This window comes from Typopeltis vanoorti, chromosome 12 (assembly GCF_054136105.1).
Source record: "Typopeltis vanoorti isolate ZY-2024b chromosome 12, IOZ_Tvanoo_1.0, whole genome shotgun sequence".
Lineage (NCBI taxonomy): Eukaryota > Metazoa > Arthropoda > Arachnida > Uropygi > Thelyphonidae > Typopeltis > Typopeltis vanoorti.
The window spans coordinates 7,394,476-7,415,006 of NC_143560.1; the positions used below are offsets into that span (position 1 = coordinate 7,394,476).

The 20,531-nt window shown below is 36.1% G+C and overlaps 1 protein-coding gene across 1 annotated transcript in view; it reads right to left on the reverse strand.

Moving 5' to 3' along the window:
- The window catches only part of LOC150100563 (cartilage oligomeric matrix protein-like), a 276,264-nt gene that overhangs the window by 88,506 nt on the left and 167,227 nt on the right, over positions 1-20,531 (reverse strand). Inside the window, exons 14-15 of the mRNA XM_090402123.1 lie at positions 7,328-7,496; positions 5,487-5,605 (exon numbers count right to left, since the gene is read on the reverse strand). Of these exons, the coding sequence (XP_090258249.1) occupies positions 5,487-5,605; positions 7,328-7,496 (288 nt within the window). The remainder of the gene's footprint in view (positions 1-5,486; positions 5,606-7,327; positions 7,497-20,531) is intronic.

Genomic DNA, 20,531 nt, shown 5'->3' on the forward strand with positions numbered 1-20,531 from the left:
ACAAAAGGTTGAAAAGGGTGCGGGTTAGGCTTGGGTTCTAAGAGGCTCTTCTTGGGGATAGGTTTTTGCTTGTCTGTGAGTGGGGCCACCGCTGAGATTATGGCTCTGCTTGGTGGTGGGGTGAGCTTGCCACTGGGTGGAGCCAATGCTGAGAACTTCTCGGAGACGGGGTGAACCTGTCATTGAGTGGAACAACACTGAGTTGGGCGATCTTTCCGGATCGTCTTATTTTTAGAGCCCGCTTCACCTATAAATTATGAGAGAAGGTCACTACCAGTCTGGGTAGTGACCTTCTCTCATAATGTAGATCAGTAATACAGCTCCTAGGAGCTAAGTTCACATTATGGGAAAATACCAAGAACAGTGAACGGAGCTTGCTCCACTCTTACTATGAGTTGCCCCGTGTTGCACTACCAGATGGACTATGTGTTGCACTATCCAGGTATTTGTTTACGCTTGGACTCGCCGAACTTTATTTATATATTATTTAAATGAAGGGGATATTAAATCCCACATTGTTTTAAAACCGAATAAGAAACTCAAAGATTGGAATCAGAGAGTTTTATGCCGAATATAGTAAACTATAAAAGTATCGGCGATTACTAGCGTTAGCTAAATGCAAGTAGTCCTAGAGCGTAGTACAAACACGGGCAACTCGCAGCAAAGGTGGTCAAGTTCTGATCGCTATTCTTGGTATTTTCCATAATGTAAAAACAAATTTCCTAGGAAATGTATGCTGTTATTACATTATGGTGGGAGGTCACTACCCAGACCGATTTCAGCCGTTTTTGAGGCTTGAAACTCTCTGATTCCAATCTTTGAGTTTCTTATTCGGTTTTAAAACAATGTGGGATTTAATATCCCCTTAATTTAAATAATGTTATATCGCAGAAGTGAAGCCTATTGGCTCTTTATATTTCAAAATTTATATTTAAAATATAGTTTCTACGTGTATATTCAGCATGAAACTCCTTGAGTTTCTTTTTAGGCTGTGAAACAATATGGGATGTAATATCCCGTAATTTAAATAATTTTACGTCGCCGAATTGAACCCTTTGGCTCTTCATATTCATATATTTAGCAAGTAATATTCATTTTTTAATAAATGCATGCATTTAAAAGCATTCCATTTAGGCTTTTATTTTTGTTGACAGAAGACGTCTTAAGCTTCATCATCGTCCCGAACCATGGGCTCACTGCCTGTTGATGTCTGATGCCTGTTTCACTATCTTCTTCCACCTTTCTTTGTCCAGTGCACAGTGTCGCAGTTTTTGTACACCCATTCCACACCAGTCTTTTATATCGTCTATCCATTCTCTGCATGGTCTACCTCTTCTGTTTAAACCATCCAAAATACCAAACATAAACGTCTTTATCTTCCGGTCCTCACTCACTCTACAGATGTCTCCAAATAATTGGAGCTTCATTTTTTTTATAATCTTCTGCATTAACTTCTCCTTTGGTTGATGATAGAGCTCTTCATTGGTGATTTTCTGTACCCATCCTATTCTCAGAATCTTCCTGTAGCAAGTTCATTCAAATGCCAGAATTATTTTCCTTGATTCCTTATTTATTACCCACGTTTCAGATCCATACAGCACACCGCTAAAGATGCATGTTTCCAGTACTCTTAGTTTTGTTTGCAGGCTGATCACTTTTCTTTCCCAGATGTTATCCATGGCCTTCAGATTTGTTCTTCCCTTTGCAATTCTGATCTTTATTTCTTTTTTACAATCCAATTCATGTCAGTTTACTTCCCAAATATGTAAATTGTTCTACATTTTCTATATCAGTTCCATCCACTTGTATCTTTTGTTCCATGTTCTTCTCACCAAACAGCATTGTCTTTGTTTTTTCCAAGTTCATAACAAGTCCAAATCTCTTCCCTTCCTCATTTAACAGTTCCAGTGTTATTTGTAGTTCTCTTTCGTCTTCTTGTTATTATTGTTATTATTATTATTGTTCCGGGCAACTCCAATAATAACAATTCAACTTCTTCAATAATAACAATGTCATCTGCAAATCTCAGATTGTTAATTCTCATTCCGTGTACAGATATTCCTTTGGCATCTTCTTTCATTTTATCCATTGCTCTTTCTAAATGTGCGATGAAAATGCTTGGTGATATTGGGTCTCCCTGTCCAGTACCTCTGCTTGTTTTAAACCATTTCCCCAAATCATCACCTATTCTAACCGCTGCAACTGCATTCTTGTACACATCTTTTAATATAGCTATTAGTTTTTTTTATCAATTCCATAGGATTCCAGAACTGCTAATGTAACTTTCTGGTCAATACTGTCAAATGCTTTCTGAAAATCAACAAAGCAAGTATATATGTTTTTGTTTTTTCTCCTAGCTTTCTCTGCTATTAACCTCATTGTCAAAATCTGTTGAATTGTAGTTCTATCCTTCCTAAATTCTGCTTACTCGTCTGCAAGGTATGCTTCCAATTGTATTCTCAATCTTTCTGTCAGTATGATCATCATCACTTTACCAAGGTGACTTATCAAGGCAATTGTTCTATAATTTTTAGATTCTAGCTTATTTCCTTTCTTGTATAATGCTACTAATATTGATTTCACCCACTCCTCTGGCCTTTTCCCTTCTTTCCATACCATATTACATAGTTGGTGCATTTCTGTAACCATACTTTCACCACCATATTTAATCATTTCTCCAGTAATGCTATCGTTACGAGGACTCTTGTTGTGTTTTAGCCGTCCTATTGCTTTTTCTATCTCTCCTCTTAAAATGTCCATATCCTGCTCATTACCCGGTGGTGATATCTGCTTAAATTCTTCAGTCAGTTTCCCAACGCTATTAGAATCTAGTTTTTCTTCACATAACTCACTACAGTATCTTGTCCACCGCTGTACAATGTTTTCTTTATTCTTCAATACTTTGCCTTGTTCATCTTTCATTGTGGTCTGTTTTGGTTGCCACTTTCTATTAATGGTTCTGATCATTTTGTGTACCTCCCTTGTTTTATGCTCTCCATAGTACTGTTCTATATTGTTGCATTGGGCTTCTAACCATTTCATCTTATCCATTCTGACTGCTTTTTTCACCTCATTACACTTTCTTCTATATTGATCCTCTATTTGTTCTGATATATCCCTTCTTATCTTCAACATTCTTTTCTCCTGTACTAACTTCAGTGTTTCTTGTCTAATCCATTTCTTCTGGTACTGTTTCTTCAACTGCATCTTCTATCGCTTTCATTACTCTTTTCACTCTTAGATTCGAGTTTTTTTTCTTTTTACACACTTTTAAGTTTCTCTTCTAACACTGTTCTGTACCTTCTTCCTATTTCTGCTTCACTTATTCGTGCTGTATCTCTTCTATTCTGATGTTGGGGTTTATATTTCTTTTTTAATTTCAACTTGATGTTTGCAATCAATAAACTATGGTCCGAGTCTATATCCGCTCCTTGAAAAGTTCGACATTGCTGTACTGATGTTATCCATCATCTTTTAATCATAAATATATCAATCATGTTTTTGATTTTCCCATCATTTGATCGCCACGTCCATTTTCTATACTCCTTTTGTTGGAATCTTGTGTTACAGATCATCATCTCGTGGTGCACAGCAAATTCTAACAATTTTTCACCTCGTTCATTTCTTTCTCCGAAACCATATTTTCCCATGACTCTTTCCCAACCATCATTATCTATTCCAACTTTGGCATTCCAACCTCCTTCAATAATTTGCATATCTTGTTTTGGTATTATTTCTATTGTCTCTGTCAGATCTTTGTAGAATAAGTCAATATCTTCATCTGTGCTGTCAGATGTGGGTGCACATGTCTGGACTATTGATATGTTGAATGGCTTTGCCTGAAATCTTGCTACTATGATTCGTTCATTAACTGGTTTGTAGCCTAACAGTGCCTCTAGAACTCTCTTGCTAAAAAGGAAGCCAACTCTTGCTCCGTGCATGGTGTCATGTCCTGACCATATTACTTCGCATCTTGATCTCTCCAGATGATGTCCACCGCATCTTTGCCAATCCTAGTATATCCCACCGATATCTCTTCATTTCTTCACGAATTAGTTCTAATTTTCCTGACATCCAGAGTGTCCGCACATTCCACGTTCCTACTGATAACAGTTCTGTTAGTTTCAGTTTCTGTTTCCTTTTGGTATCCCACTTTTCGATCTACCCCCGATTGCTCGATTGGTATCGCGGGCCTTGTTTATCCGGATGACGCCCGAGCCGGCATGTTGTAACTGTTGAGTGTATAGGCATCAGATAACAATCGTGTTTTTTTCTTTACGGTCAGAGCATCGACACTCATCTGACCGACCCTCCTCCTTTATCCAGGCTTGGGACTGGCATGAGACCCCTAAGGATTCCATGGCGGAGTCTTAAGCTTGCGCGGCAATAATTGAGCTTTGATTTGTGTATCGAAAGTCGATGCTTGCTCGTCTAGTCAAAGCTACTTTGGCTTGCTCAATTGTGAGAGCTTCCAGGTCCTCGCTACGGCACTCTGATTTCATGCGCGCGCATAACCATTTCCGCTCACTTCACGTCGTCTTAAACACAGGCCGTACGCAGTGAAACTAGCTCTAGCTTGTGAGCTTCAGTCAGCCTTTACAAGTGTACGTGTTGCTTGGGAAAATTAAGTTACAACCAACTTTCATGACGATGTTATTGGCCAGTTCATAAAGAAGAGCCGAAGGGTAGAATTTATATTCACGTAGCTAAATTGGAAAAGATAGAATATCATTTGTAAAATAAATGTTGTATTTGTATTATTAAATGTACATAAATTTCTAAATATATAGTTTTAAATGTCAGTAATTCATTATTCCGCTAATCAGACTTCAGTCACACCTCTCATTCCCTGAATGATAACTAGAGCAAGCGTGAATTTCAAGACCAGCATTCGCCCCTATGGACAGTCATAATGACTCAGCGTCCATTCATTGCTTCAGTAGTCATTAGAATAGTTCTGCAAGTGAATCAGATTCTGCATGGTGACCATTCCAAAGAAAAGTTTATTTTGAATTCTGTTCATCATCTTTAAATGGATAAGTTAAGTTCTGAAATATGGATATGAACAGATCTATCCATCCCATAGTCGTTCGTTCACGAAGAGTTGAGTCTCCTGATTAAGGATCGTAGGCAATTCAGGCAACCTACCATTCCTCTGCGGCATTCCTCTAAGGGTAAGTATATTATGTCTATACATATTTGTCATCACGAGGCCAGTTTTTTTTTTTAATCTAAAAGATTATTTAGCATGCAGTTATCGAAGAGAGAGAGAGAACCAGAAGCTACTGTTATTTAGTCGATTAAGCACTTTATATTCTAAGATCTGAACTACAAAAATCAATATAAGTAAAAGTGGATTCCATATTAACGTTTAAATTTTCTCAGCTCTGTTAAAATGATTTCCTGGTTCAGCACTTTTGACTGCGGAAAATATTAATCTACTATTACTGTTTGAAAGATCAAGAATAAGAGGAAAATGCTCATACTTGATTAGGATTGGCGTCCCTCGGGCAATTATCGCACAAATCTCCAAGCCCATCTTCATCAGTGTCATTTTGGTGGCTGTTCGGAATGTCAGGGCAGTTGTCTAATGAATTAGGAATTCCTTGAAAGAGAGACAGTCAATAAGGTAAAAGCTAATTTCTGAACACGCGGACATTTTGAAACTCAGAATTTTTAGAACGTTTACGGTACAAATATACACATCCAATAATTGCTACTCTTAGTTTTGAAATTTTCAAATGCAAACTTTAAAAGTTGCTTTTTCATTTATATAGTTAATAATTGTAAATAAATATCGTAAATACAACTGATTATTTAATGATTTTCTTGTTATATACTTGTTTGTTTTTATTTTGTAAACTTTAAATGACTGAAAGAATTCCTAAAAAAACTCTTTAGAATAGTTTATATGAGGAAGAAGTATTTTTCTTTACAAACACAAATGTAACAAAGCATCAGATTTAATTAATTTTTTCCCCTCCTTTAGAAAATGCTTGAAACAACTCTTTCAGATCTCCCGTTTCAATTACACTACTAGTGTGTTGCCATCTCTACTGGATTTATCTGGAGTTTCCTGAAATTGGTTTCGTCCTGAATGCTATCAGATTAGACTGTCAGAGAGAAATCTTTGGAGTGAAAAAAAAAAGATAATATTAAACAAAGGCAGAAAATAAGTACAAGTCAATCTCGGTTACACCATCACTACATGTGGTCACTGGAAATTCGTTATAAATGGATTCTGTTATTTACGAGATGCGATCAAATTATATTTTAAGACAAAATTAAAATAATCAACGCTAGAATCACAACAATTTTCAATTTTATTCTACATTAATGCAGTACAGCAGCATAAATGTGCAGATAATTATTTTTGGGAGGAGTTCATTTGTATAACTAAACAAATGAACAATAAACATTATAATAAACAATATTTTTTCATGTTTAATTTTTTTTACCATAATTTTGATCTTTTATCCAAACACGTCTACACCGTACTTACAGTGTAGACGTGTTTGGATTGTTCAAAACTTAGATTATATCACTTTTCTTTCATTTAAACAGCTCCTTTTGACCCGGAAAAATAAAGCTTGCATTGTCTTGATTTTGCAACGTTCAGTCTTTAAACAAAAGGAACATAAATTCAACTATGAATGGGATTCGATAATCCCTTTTAGAGGGCAATTTGGTTGATTGGTAGACGATACTGTAATTCCGAGAGTGATGCTAGTCACATTGTAAAATATTTAATGACTCGTTTAGTGAGAATTGAATAACTTCAGAACTGCCGATGTACAGTTCATAAAAAGATAACCTTGAAATGCAATTGACATTCCAAGACTAAGCAAGGTGAACTTTGACACAATAAGACTCTTCCGCTTCAGAACGAATTTAAATAATCTTACCATATAATGCATGCGGGTTTACGTTAGGTTATGTCTATTTATTTTGATGAAAATAAAAGAGAAAAAAAAAATTTTGGATTTTCTAGATTGATCCAGAAGTAACTCCATATTGCTAGTGCCATAGATATGATGGATAGCCACAGGTTTCAGAGAATATTTCAATTTGTTTCTGCATTTATTTTTAACGCAAAAGTCGTAATGATCTCAAAAGGTACGCATGCTTGTCTGTATACGTACTTTCTACAGAAAATCATTATGGTGTAGAAATGGTCAATAGGAAACCCTATCGAGTACGAAATCAGACTTAACTTTTATGTTCAAAGGAACATGTTAAAAATTAGAGGGAACTATGATTAATTAGACTAACAACCATCTCTCTGAGAAACTAAATTATTTTCGACATTTACTTTAGATATGCTTACCATCATTATCTGCATCCTCATCACAGGCATCTCCAACTCCATCTCCATCTGAATCTAGCTGATCTGGATTGGGAACAGTCGGGCAATTATCACAAGCATCTCCTAATCTGTCAGGTCCGTCAGGATCAGTATCTTCTTGATTAGGATTAGGAACAAGGGGACAATTATCCTGGATTGAAATATACGACAAATTGCTTATATAAATGAGTAGTGATTTTAATTTAAATTATTTAATTATAAATTGCAGATTAAAACATCATCATTAAAACTTCATTACTATTTGCATCAATTGCGGCGGTTATCAATCTAAATTCCCATTTTTCAATCTAATCTGTTTTGAAACTTCACCAAATTTGAAGCAGAGCGCCACTGTTACTTCTCATTTTTTATACTATGAATACATTTGCAGAATAATATATCACGTGGATGCCTTGCCAACCATTTATTGCAAACAGTCGCATAGCCATAAAATATCTCAGTACTCTGGTGTGGTTAAACTATAATGTAGTGTAAATGCCTCCTTCCAATACACGCTTCGCCAACTCCATCTCATAATCCCTTCTATTAACAGAATTCTATATCCTTAAATCCTCACATGTCAATCATACGATCTTGAATGTGGTAGGAATTTTCCCCCTTTTCTAGTGTCTTTCTCAGACACAAGTATACACCCATAACAATCGTAACACAAAATAAAGAACGCTCACAAATCAAGTAGGCTACGATATTTTGTAATTTTATTTTCAGCTGAAATTAAGTTAGTCGGTGTCTTACGGAAATTTAAGGTTTTATTTTCTCCCGAAATCTATTGATTTTTAACCACAAAAGTGGCACACCATCCAAAATGACACCCACGAACGCGCACTTTTACACATGCTTTGTTGCTTTCGAAATGGCGGCCTCTTAGTGGTTTCTTGAGCTGAGGAAACAGCCAGAAATCGCACGGTGCGAGATCAGGACTGTCTGGAGGGTGTGGCAGGATATCTGTGTTGTTCTTCTGCAAAACGTCTACTACACAACCCGCAGTATGTAGCCTTGCATTATCGTGGTGCAGTAAGAAGCCATTCTTCAGCAATGGACGCTTCCTTTTGACGTGCTTGATGATAATCGCTGCTGTGTTGATCATTGTCTCTGTGATGGACGTTGAAGGTCTTCCCTCACGTTCAAAATCTTCCACATTTTGCCTTCCTTCCTTAAAAGTTTTATGCCAGCGAAAAACACTTGCCCTCGACGTTGCTTCTTCGTGGAAAGCTTCGCGTATCATGTTAAAAGTGTCCGATGCCGATTTTTGCAAACGCACACAAAATTGAATCGCATAACGCTGTTCCAAGGACGCTTCCATTTCGAAGACTGGTCGCGCCTCGAGGTGCGCCGAAACAAGCTTGCGTTTAGTCACGTGACACTCTGGCACATCAGCCCGTATACGCCATCTAGCAACCTCTTTTGTTAATACAGACAGCAACATTTCTTTATTCCACAGAAATTAATATTGTGATGAGTGGTTTCGCCACAGTAAAATTAGTCTTATTACATACTGAACAGCCCACGTACATGAAAAACGAAATAGATTTAGGAAACTTGTTTGTTATTCTTATTACACTTTGTGATCGTGGGATTAATTTCATTTGACGAGACATTCGGACGTAGCCCACTCATATCTTATTCTCCAAACTTAATGATATTCAAACATGATTCAAGAATTTTTTTATGAATGACAGGTTTCACAAAGAATACACTGATTGATTTTTAAATGTCTATAAAAATGATTTTTTACTTTGTATTCCTCTGTGGAATAATTGCTTTCCAAAAAATAAAAAAGAAATAATTAATTTCCTGAAATGCATATATCCATATCAGAGCATTTATAGCTGTAAGTATAGACGAAGCTCTTTGGTCGGAAAAACCTGGGTTCGATTCCCGTCAGTGACGTGAAGAACCTTTATCTTTTTATTTATTTATTTATTTTATGTTGGGCCCATATACGAGAGGTTGACTGGTCAACCTATAGTACGTTAGTACCGTATATGGGTAGTGGATTAGGAAAGGAGAAACTAGTTTGCGTTCGATTTAAAAGTCTGTATGTTGTATTCCTTGGGAAATACGCCAGGGGGAAGACTGTTCTCCAGTACCGCAGTAGCAGGGATGGAGGAGGAAAAGAAACTTGTTCTGTGGGTTTCAAGGTGTACTATGAAAGGATGTTGGGTGGCAACTGTACATGCGTGTTCCAATGGGCTTAGTACAGAGTGGGGGAATTATCTGGTCCTTTTCGACGAAAGGTGAGTTACCCGGTCTCATACAGATGTAGGGGGCTTTTTTCACCCTGAAACTCTGGTGTTTTGTCCCCCAGAACAGGCAAACCGGCCCCATGAACACGTATGTACAGTCAGAAAATACTGTCCTTAGGGGATGCAGCAAGGAGTGGTGACCCGGTTGAATTAATTAGCTGTAAAACTTTTTTAAATAACGAAACCTGTGGTGCGTTCATAATTAGAGGAAACACACGTATTAACCACAGTGAAAATTATTTAATTGTAAATATTTCATCCTAAGTATCTTAGGACATCATCAGTACAGTAGTTTAAAACAATAATAGGAATAACATACAGTTAGGGCGCATGATTACAATAGAATCTCATGAAAACGTGCATAACGTGCTAAAGTAGTACAAAAAAAAAAAAAAAAAAAAAAAAAAAACGTTAATTATTTAACACAGTTTTGTATGATAATTTCCCATACTTTAGGAATAGTAAGAACGTCGTTGCGGTTTAGGTTTGGTCTGTGTAGTAGGGCTTCAGAACTTTCTTTGTATAAACGTTCATGTTTATATAAAGATCTATGTAAAAGTTTAGCCTTTTCCCAATGGATCCTATGGTTTGGATTTTCAATTCGAATTGGCCTCTCTCAACACGGAATTGAAAATCCAATCCAAACCATAGGATCCATTGGGAAAAGGCTAAACTTTTACATAGATCTTTATTTAAACATGAACGTTTATACAAAGAAAGTTCTGAAGCCCTACTACACAGACCAAACCTAAACCGCAACGACGTTCTTACTATTCCTAAAGTATGGGAAATTATCATACAAAACTGTGTTAAATAATTAACGTGTTTTTTTTTGTTTTTTTTTTGTACTACTTTAGCACGTTATGCACGTTTTCATGGGATTCTATTGTAATCATGCGCCCTAACTGTATGTTATTCCTAATTTTTGTTTAAATACTGTACTGATGATGTCCTAAGATACTTAGGATGAAATATTTACAATTAAATAATTTTCACTGTGGTTTATACGTGTGTTTCTTCTAATTAATTAGCTGTAAGCCTCTTCGTTAGGAAAGGGGGGGGGTTGGACTCAACCCTACTAGAATAGGATGGACGAGTAGATATGATGGTGGTATATCCATACGCATAGCTTGATCTACGCCTCGTCATCATCAACTTTTACTACATTAATTCCCTTAAAGTATTTTGTTTATTTTGTTTTCTGCGCCTCTTGAATGTTATTTATTTCTAATTTCTACGTCGACTTACTGAGATGTCTGAAATAGAGCAACTGTGATAGTGTATTAAAAAAGATTATTACTTAAATAGGCCCATACATTTGAAAGGTGACCTCTGCAAAATCTATAATTGCTCTCTTACTATTTCACTTTCAATAATATTTCACTTTCATGGTGTAACTTCGATGTTAAATTATTCATTGCGCAAGCAAACCTAGCTGGAATTTATTATCAGCAGCAAGTGGCATTAGAATTGGATTGAAACAGAAAAAAAAATCCACTGTGAAGAGAAAGAGTTGAACTGAATTGGTTGGAATCAAGGCCGAAGCGACAAAGACTATGAGACTAGCGTATATGAATGTTCTTTACGGGACTAGAAGCTAGTCCCGTAAAGAACTCTTCACCCCTAACGAGAAAAGAATGGCAGACTCATTAAAAAAAAAAAAAAAAAAGGTTCAACATATTTAGGTATGATAATCACATCTTATTCGACTTTAGTGATGTTGAATCTCGAGCTCATTCGCATTGTAAGCGTTATTGTGATCATGAAGGTTATTTGAAATGGAATAAAAAGCATAATATTGATCTCATTACGAATATTTCATTTGACTTGATTTGTAGATGACGAAACTAAAGTTCACGAGACTATATTATGTCTGTGAGTTGTGTGTTTTGCTGGTCAGACTACTAACTAAATATATTATGTTTTCCTGATGTTTAAATTTCTATTTCAGAAAAGAAATCCTGCCATTTCTGCATGATATCGGGTACTGACCTGCAGCTGAAAAGCCCTTATAGCGAATAGCGAGTCGTAGATAGGATTCAAACTCAGGTCTTTCCAATTAAAGGACATTTGTCAGGGCGTCCTCGTAACTATTCTACAGAAACATTTCATAATAAATATGCGGAAATATATTCATTAGATGTGCAGGAACCAGAAAAACCTTTCTCTACGTTGGTAGGTAGTTGTATATCTTCTTATGGCCCTAGATCCCAAATTTTGGTTTGAATTCCCTTATGTAGTATTCTATAATGAAAAAAAAAAATTCTCTACCCAACACAGTCTTCGCAGCTCAGTCGATATGAACGCTGCGTTTTGATTGGAAAGATCTTGGTTCGAATCAAGCCTAGGAAGTAAAGAACCTTTGTAAGAGTTTTATCATATGAAGGTGAATTAGCCAATTTCATACGGAGGTAGTAAGGTTCTTCTTATCTGAAACCCGGGTTTTGCATACCGTAAAACAGGCACATCTGTCAGAGGAATACAAATTAGTTCTAAAAACAAGAACATCGGTAGCCGAAAAAAGAATCGTTTCTTTTGGAAAGAGAGGTGCATACAAAATTGGAAGGTACAGCAGCTTATTATATTGTAATAGCCGAAAATTTGAGACACCAGTATTCCTTCAATATGCTATTTGTTAACACCACAAACTCCTTATCCTCTAATTCAGGGGATATGTTTCTTAGTTTACAATCATTCTCCTGATAATTTCAGAAAACAATTATTAAAATATTTGGTTTAAAACAAGTCTCTGAATCATGCTATATATAGCATATATAACACATATATGTGTTAAACATAACACATATATAACACGCATGACACTTACATAACATAATCTATTCGTGTATATTACAAATACTTATTCCTTTGAATTATTCTTATTGGATGAGTAAACAATATCCGTTTCATCTCATAATATTATTCTGTTATTATATCGCTCATGAGGAAAAAGAGAATTATCCTTAAATACTTGTCTCATCCATTTGGGAGAAATGGTTGCTTGGCTAACTTTTATGACATCTTTACAGTTTTGTTTTCATAAGGACCCGAGCAGTTTGTGTCGCACAATAAGCACTTTCCCACGCTGCGAAGTTTTACCACATGGCACTTATTAGGCCCACATAGATATAATATTGTCAAATATGAAAACTCTCTGTCTTCTTAAATAGCACTTTTGACTTTTATATAGTTAAAGTTATGTCGCTAGATGTCGTTCCACATTATTTTATGGAACTCGATATGAACTCTTTCCTCGAATTCAATCTTTGATAATATGAGGTTTCTAAATAACTAAATCAAACAGATTGGCAAGAATGTCGTTCATGAACGAATTAGAACCATATTTAGCGTTTTATTCTGTCGCAGAGGAAATACCTTCATTAAGACACTTAACTTTTATTGCTTTAAATTTCACTGCACTGTCATAAATTTTATGAACAATATTTATAATCCTTTTCAAATTGTGATAATAACCGTGAAAAATGATTGCATTTTATCGACATGCAACACAGTATCTAAATTACAACAAAGCACAGAATTAATTATAATTATTTTGTCGAAATTTTTAAATGATAAATTATTGTCCACTGAGACCGAAGAAATATTTCAAACGATCAGTCACGTTGAGGACACACCTAATCGAGTAGATTTATTCTTTGCCGTTGTTTTTAACATCGTGCAATGTAGAAATATTTCAGAAAACCATAAAGGTATTTATGACATCGATAAAGGCATTTTTCTTGGTATTAGAACTCACCTACCACAATCATTAGTAATTTAAGCAGTGCGTCTAAGTTATTGAATGAATGAGAGTTGAGTTCAGTTAAAAGAGTTAGTATTACTTAGCACCAGTGGTGCAAATAGAGCTTTTGCCTCCCGGAGCGATCCCTGAGTTTGCCGCCCCTCTCAATACACACCAAAAATACTACAAAAAGTCAAAACGACGTATAAGGAAATAAATTAAATCACTATGTTTATTTTTGAAGTAAAACTTTAATTTCAACATTCAAAATGTTATTTTTCTTGCTTTTCTGTTAGCAAAATCGTCGATGACATTGGCGAAGTCTCTTTCATAGTAATGTAGGTAATTCTTAATCACTTTTATTTAGAAAAACTCCTCTCACAACTAGCAACACTTACAGCAATTGCGAGAAAAATTCGCAGTAGTATTACAATATTTGGAACTGAGTTCTCGAGACTGTATTTTAGAATTAACTGCAAAAGTTCAAAAAGGTTCAAAGTGCCGCCTGGCTGGGGCGGACCGCCCCCCTCTAGCTACGTCACTGTACCATTTTGTATTAAAACTTCTAATGTACTTCTCATCATTCTTATTCCTGGCTGAGATATTTGAATATCGGGTAATGGATAACGTCTTATTTTAATAGAAATTTCCAGAGTCAACTGTGAAAATTTAAGCTTTTGGAGTTCACTTACAGTCACTACTCTCACAGAACGTATTTCTTGAGGTTGCATTTCTGAGGACATAATTATCAATAATTCCAATAATGTTCTAAAATAAAAACTATAACAAATGTTATGTCATTAATTGTAATGTCCAAATATTTAAAGAGACGGAGTAAACACGATAAGCACTACGAACACTCTACTACTGGCGCAAACTGCATATAAACAACAGTGGAACTGCGCGACGGACAGTGCCGCATTACGCTAATAGCTCGCATCTCACTCTGACGTGCATATGCTTGTGCGCGTAGCAATATGACACTGGGGTAAACACAGTGCTGCTAGCGCCCTCCTAAGTGCTACAAGATGGATTTTTATTATTTTTTATACGAAATAAGAGAATTGTATAGGATTGTTGATGATAAAATTAAATATTACAAGCAAATATAAATAAATTAATAAATATATTTATATATCGAGAAAAATTGGGGGTGCTGAAGTTCCGCAGTGCCTATGCACGAGCCACAATACTATTTAGTCCGCGCGGTTAGCCGCGTGGCTATGCGCTTCGCAACCATATACCTGGGAAAGGAGTGTCCTGGGTTCGATTCTCATCGCGGATGTGAGGAGCTTAAGGGGCTTTCTCAAACATAGACAAGTTAGCCGGTCTTGGGTGTGGACAGCAGTTTTTCCTCCCGCAAGCAGGAAAACCGGTCCCGTGTACACACGCAGCTATAGACATAGGACACACCGGGAGGCATAGGGCTAGCCACCTTATCCTCGGGACGGGCACGGCTTAGAAGGGCTAAAGATAGCTCCGTAACAGGCCACTAGGTCTAATACCTGAAGGGAAGAAGAAGAGACAACACTATTTAAGTCTGCGGCAAATGGGATGAGAGTTTGAGCAACGGGTAACGTTTCATACAGTGGCGGCTCGTACATAAGCACTGCGACACTGCAGATCCCCCAAGGAAAAAACGAAAAAATTAAATTTTGTTTGTGTTTATAAATAATAAGAATGCTTACAACATTATATAAATGCAATACAACATGTTAAAGGTTACAGCTTATGTTTCGACATTGATTGAATAGTTAACAATTGGAATTATTCGATTAACACTTTAGATTATGAAACAAATGCACTGCGATCTAACGCAATGTCGGAATTATCACGTTCGGTCAGTTCCTGCTAGACTCGCCGATATTCGTTTGCGCTTCTCATTTCACGTTACAAGTGATTCAGGCACTTCTCGTTTGGGCAGTGTATCGTATGCTTCTGCGCGTTCTTTCTGTGGGATACGAAACTTTTATTATTGGTGTTTGTTGGTGGTGAGGGCGAAATATTTTTAATAAAGCAATTTTTAATATGTACATTTATTTATTAATAAATTGGTTATTGATTAGGAAGAAAAGATTTTTGTTTTTTTGATTTTGTATATGCAGTAACCCCCCCCCCATAAAATTTTCACCGACTGCCACCTGGTTTCATAGTAGCACTAGTTTTAACACGATATATCTGTTTATGCGCACAGAAATAAGCTGATGAATTGAATCATCTAAAAGCTGACACTACTAAAAAAAAGCGTAAAATATATATGTCAGTTTAGTAGCTTAGTATATTTTAGTAAAATAAACTACACTGCATTTCACACCAGCATAAGGAACGTTTACTCAATCCTCTCTTCAACCGTTGAAATAAGTTATCAATAAGAGATAAAATTCCTGTATCCTCAGGTTCTACGTCTCAGTTTGTTGTAATAAAAATTAAATTCTGATCATGACGTAAAATAGCATCAGAATATTTGCTAATGGTCACTGCTTTGAACACTGATTCAGTATCGACGAAGTATCATAAACTCTAAACATCTCCTGTGTGTATTCAACTGGCGATGCTCTTGGCGAAGCAGATTTTAACTGTGAGTTAGGGAAACACCGAACATGTCAGCAATCGTATAAAATCTGTTTGTGGGAAGCGGATAGTAGGTTTCATTCCCTTTTCCACCCACGAGTCACGCCCATTCACTTACCACACAGCAATAGCTGGAGAGGGTAATACATCAACAGCAGTACATCTGTCGATAGCAAGTGTCTGAAATTTCGACTTTTAAATCTCCCGATGACGAGGCTAGACATGTTGTAACATAAAGCACTTGAAAAGCTACTTACAGCATTCACCTGAAGCGTGATTGCATTTCCATGTCACTGACAGATACACGCAGAATTTCTCTTCCACACTATTGGCTTCTCAGCATCTTTTACAGAGTACTAAGGACACTTAAATGCGGTTAGATGCACCTCCTCTCTGTTCCATAAATTTGTGGCCGTGCCATTCTGAAATATTTTGAAACTTTTCTATTTGACCGCAATATTTTACTCTATCAAATGCAGATGGATTGTTGAACAATATTCAGAACTATTTATGCCTAACATGTGCATTAAAAAATAATATATAATATATACAAATTCTAAATATTGCATAAATATTTATGCAAATTACAGCTCGCATGTCATAACTAAAATGTACGATGAACTGATGCTGCTAATTAGGTGGAGCTGCTAACTATTAAACATAAAACGCTAAACCTTAAGAAGAAACAAATTCGATGTGGTTACCATGACAACGAGAACAAAAACGATATGGACTTCGTCATTAGCAAAATAATGAATGTAATCATGATTAATTATAAAGTTCAGAAAGACTAAATTATCTGTAAATCTCTGCAATGATTTATTTAAAACGTAATCTTGGCTGATAAAGTTCGCTTTCTTTTGCCAAAACGAAGAGACAGGATGTCAGTTCAGATTTCACTAAATAAAATGCAAAATTCTCAGTCTATTAGTTTACTTTTATATTAGAATCTAAAAGAAATGTAAACTGCATAATGAAGTTTTCCAGAATGGGGTTTCATTAAAACAATTAATAACATTGTTCACTTAGTGAAAATGGCATTACTCTCAGCTAACTGTAAATAAACTTGACTAACCCGTGCAACAGGGAAGGAAAAAAGAGACAAGGAAGGGATATTCGCGTGATAATATATCGAAAAAACAAGCCAGTTTATTGTTATTTAAGGAAATCTGTCTACGCAATACTAGCCGATTTTGATCTTATTAATCAAGTAAAATAGCAGAAAAGGCTGAAGAAATACATCAGTTTCAAGAGATTGAAACTGATGTTTAAAGCAATATGAAATTATATTGCTTTAAACTACAAATACGGGTTAATTCTTTAAACTATGAGGCTAATAATGAAAACTCGATACCCAATAATCTCATTTATTCCTATCATAAAAATGTTTCTTTCTGACTATGCATTTTCCACCATAACCTCTCTTTCTTCTTTGGAATCATTAACATAACCTCTCTTTCTTCTTTGGAATCATTTCTAGGATTCAAGAAGGTTTATGAGGATTTTTATCAACCGGAGGTTTTGGTGGTTATTCGCTTGTCGTGGGCAACACAGGGGCACGCCGGCCATATGTGCAATGTGTGCGACGCATACAGGCGCCAGGATAGTAAAGGCGCCAAAGAGGAGGAAATACTTAAAAAATACGTTTTTTTAAAGTGATTTTTTTATTGGGAGGGGGAGGGATAGGGGCGCCAACTAAAGTTTTGCACCCATGCGCCGGACACTACTGGCGCGCCCCTGGGGCAACACTTTCCCTAGCTTTCATCACAATTACATTTATCCGTGCAGAAACTGGCCGTCCACAGCGTGGTTCATCCTTCAGGGACTACCACGCTTCTTTAAAAGTTGAAAACCAGCCAAACAACTGTGCACGGCTCAGACAGTCATCGCCTTAACCTTTTTTAGGTGTTAGTACACTTCTGTAGCAGTGTTTTCCTAATTAACGGTAAAATTTTATCACAGCTCTTTGCTGCATGACGCGCTCCACTCGCACACTTTTACTTCAATGGTTGCCACACGAAAACTGTTGCGTCACCCTACCCGAAAGTTGCACCTGATTACAACACACTCTAGCGGTCAAAAGTATAAAGGACTGTCCTGTAGAAAATCAATTTCATTACTTAACGGGGCACACACACACACACACACACACACACACACACACACACACACACACACACACACACACACACACACACACACACAAAGGAAACAGATATCCTCTCAATCAATCATCCAAACTTTTTGGCACAATTATTTGATAAAATTTATCATTTCGACATAAAAAAAATTAAATTAATCAACAAATTCTCTGACTTTGTTTCATTCTCCAAAAGGAGTTGAAGTCTTAACGTTTCATTATTTACATAGCCCGATATTCTTCTGCTGCATTTTAAACAGAACCCTTTTTGGCAATATGAAGTTAGGATTGATGCAAAAGTGAACGCTAGAAATCAAGTATATCATGTCTGTTTTTTGGGAAGATAAACCCGAGTATCCTCGAGGAATAAAAACCCTACCATTCTGTTGAGAGCAACTAACTCGCCTTTTAGCTGAAAACGCTTTATAAAGGTTCTTTGTCTTGTACAGGATTCGAACCCAAAGGTTCTATATTTATTCGTATTTATGCTATAATTGATTTTGTTAATTTCCTTAATTGAAAACTTGTATTTTTCTTCGTTTAGTAAAAACTCCGCGTTTTTTTCGGAAGATTAAACAAATGGGAAATCCGGTGAAGGACTGGGCAAAAATATTCCATATTTGGCGAGTGAAATCAGACATGTAGGTGTTTCTGCTGCGGATCTTTATGCAAGGCTCTGCAACAAGTCTCCGCTGACACGTTGTTCATTATAAGTTTAGAATAATTTAAAAATATTATATTAAATTACAATTATATTAACTTATAATGAACAACGTTTTAATTGAGCACTATTTAAAAGAAAGTAGATGTTTGACGACTCATAAGAGTTTAAGCAGCTGTCTTTGTGTAAATTACGGCAGTGTGGTTTGTTTTGCACTGTAAATAACAGCTTTTGACTTTCGTATAGCGGATTTCCACTAACATACTGTTGTTTCTAAAGAGGATGAGATACTTTTCACATTTTAGAAAAATAATTTCCCCAGTTAATTGCAAAACGGGAATGAACATTGGATCAAATCGAATTTGATATGGTCTTTTTCACTTATTTTTTAACAGTTCTCGCAGTCATACGAACCAAATTATTATTGAACTGAGCAGGCAAGCCCGAACCAGACTTAATCTTTTGGATTCACACGGAATTCTTATCATAAACATCTTGTTTCACCTTCCTCTTGAAAACTACAAAAAACGGAGCACTTTGAACTATCTAAAACCTCCACGCATACCGATGGCAAACGTCTGTAAACATGTTACTGTAGTATTCTTCAGTGATGCTCAAGATATAAACAATACACACATTCACCCCACACTATTCATATATGTATTATCATCGATTATATGAATTATAAGATAGATATTTGTAAAAATAATATTTTTTAACATTTGAATTTGATTTTCTGTTATCTGGTAGAAATTAAATTATTGTAGAAGTTCTTTTTGTTTCGTAAAAAAATCTAATATTCAAATACCAGAAATGCGTGAAGGATTTAAGGATTTAATCATATTTGGACATTATATTTCCACATTATTCAATTGCTTTGACTTTCTTTCAACAGAAAACTAAGCAAAAATTCCCTTGTCTGCACCGTTTCTCCGTTATAACAGTTACATTTGCCGAAAATTGGTGTCTTTGGGTAACAAAGAGTCCAAAATAGAAGTGAATATCCCCGCTACATTCCTTTGCGACATATTTATTATTAACCCTTACAGATTATGAAAGTCTAGCGGACAGCACTTTGATCCATCTATTTGAGAGCCTTGTTATCTATTATCTGATTAAACGTCTCGCTGTTATCGCGGTAAGCAGTCTGTTAAGTAGTCGTTGTCAAAGTCATCGATATCCAGAAGATGCAGCATTCACGGCTTTTGCTTTGAAATGGTTGACCCCTATCTCAGACTAGACGCAAGTAATGCAATCATCGTTCCTATCATCTGCTTAGCTGCAATGTTAATTCGTTCGCATTATTGATAAAACTTAGATGAACTTCAAAGTCAAACCGACGATGTATGCATTTGTCAGTCTTATGAGGAATCACCTCATCATCAGAGAGTGGAAACTGCTTAACATTCTACAACGCAGCATCCGAAAGGAGAGCATTATTTTGATATTAGTCATTCATTCCTCTCAGAATTGCGATATTAGTAAATAACTAAGGACAGTTAATTCTACTGTGCTCATCTAAATTCAAAACGGGATAGACGTTGGAGTTCGATTCTGTTGCCATTCGTCTGGTTCCACTGCAAGTTCGTAGTCCACAGTGTTTACACTCAACAGCGCCACTTGCTCAACATCCCTCGATAATCTACACCCACCTTTATGATAAGCGGAAAATATTTTAAATCTGGTATTTCTATTTCTTAATTGTCCTGATCACCGCTTATAAAAAAACAAATTAACAAAAGTTCAGGTTTTCTAAGAATAAAAGCAGCGAGCACATTTAATTGAGACACACTTCATTTGACATT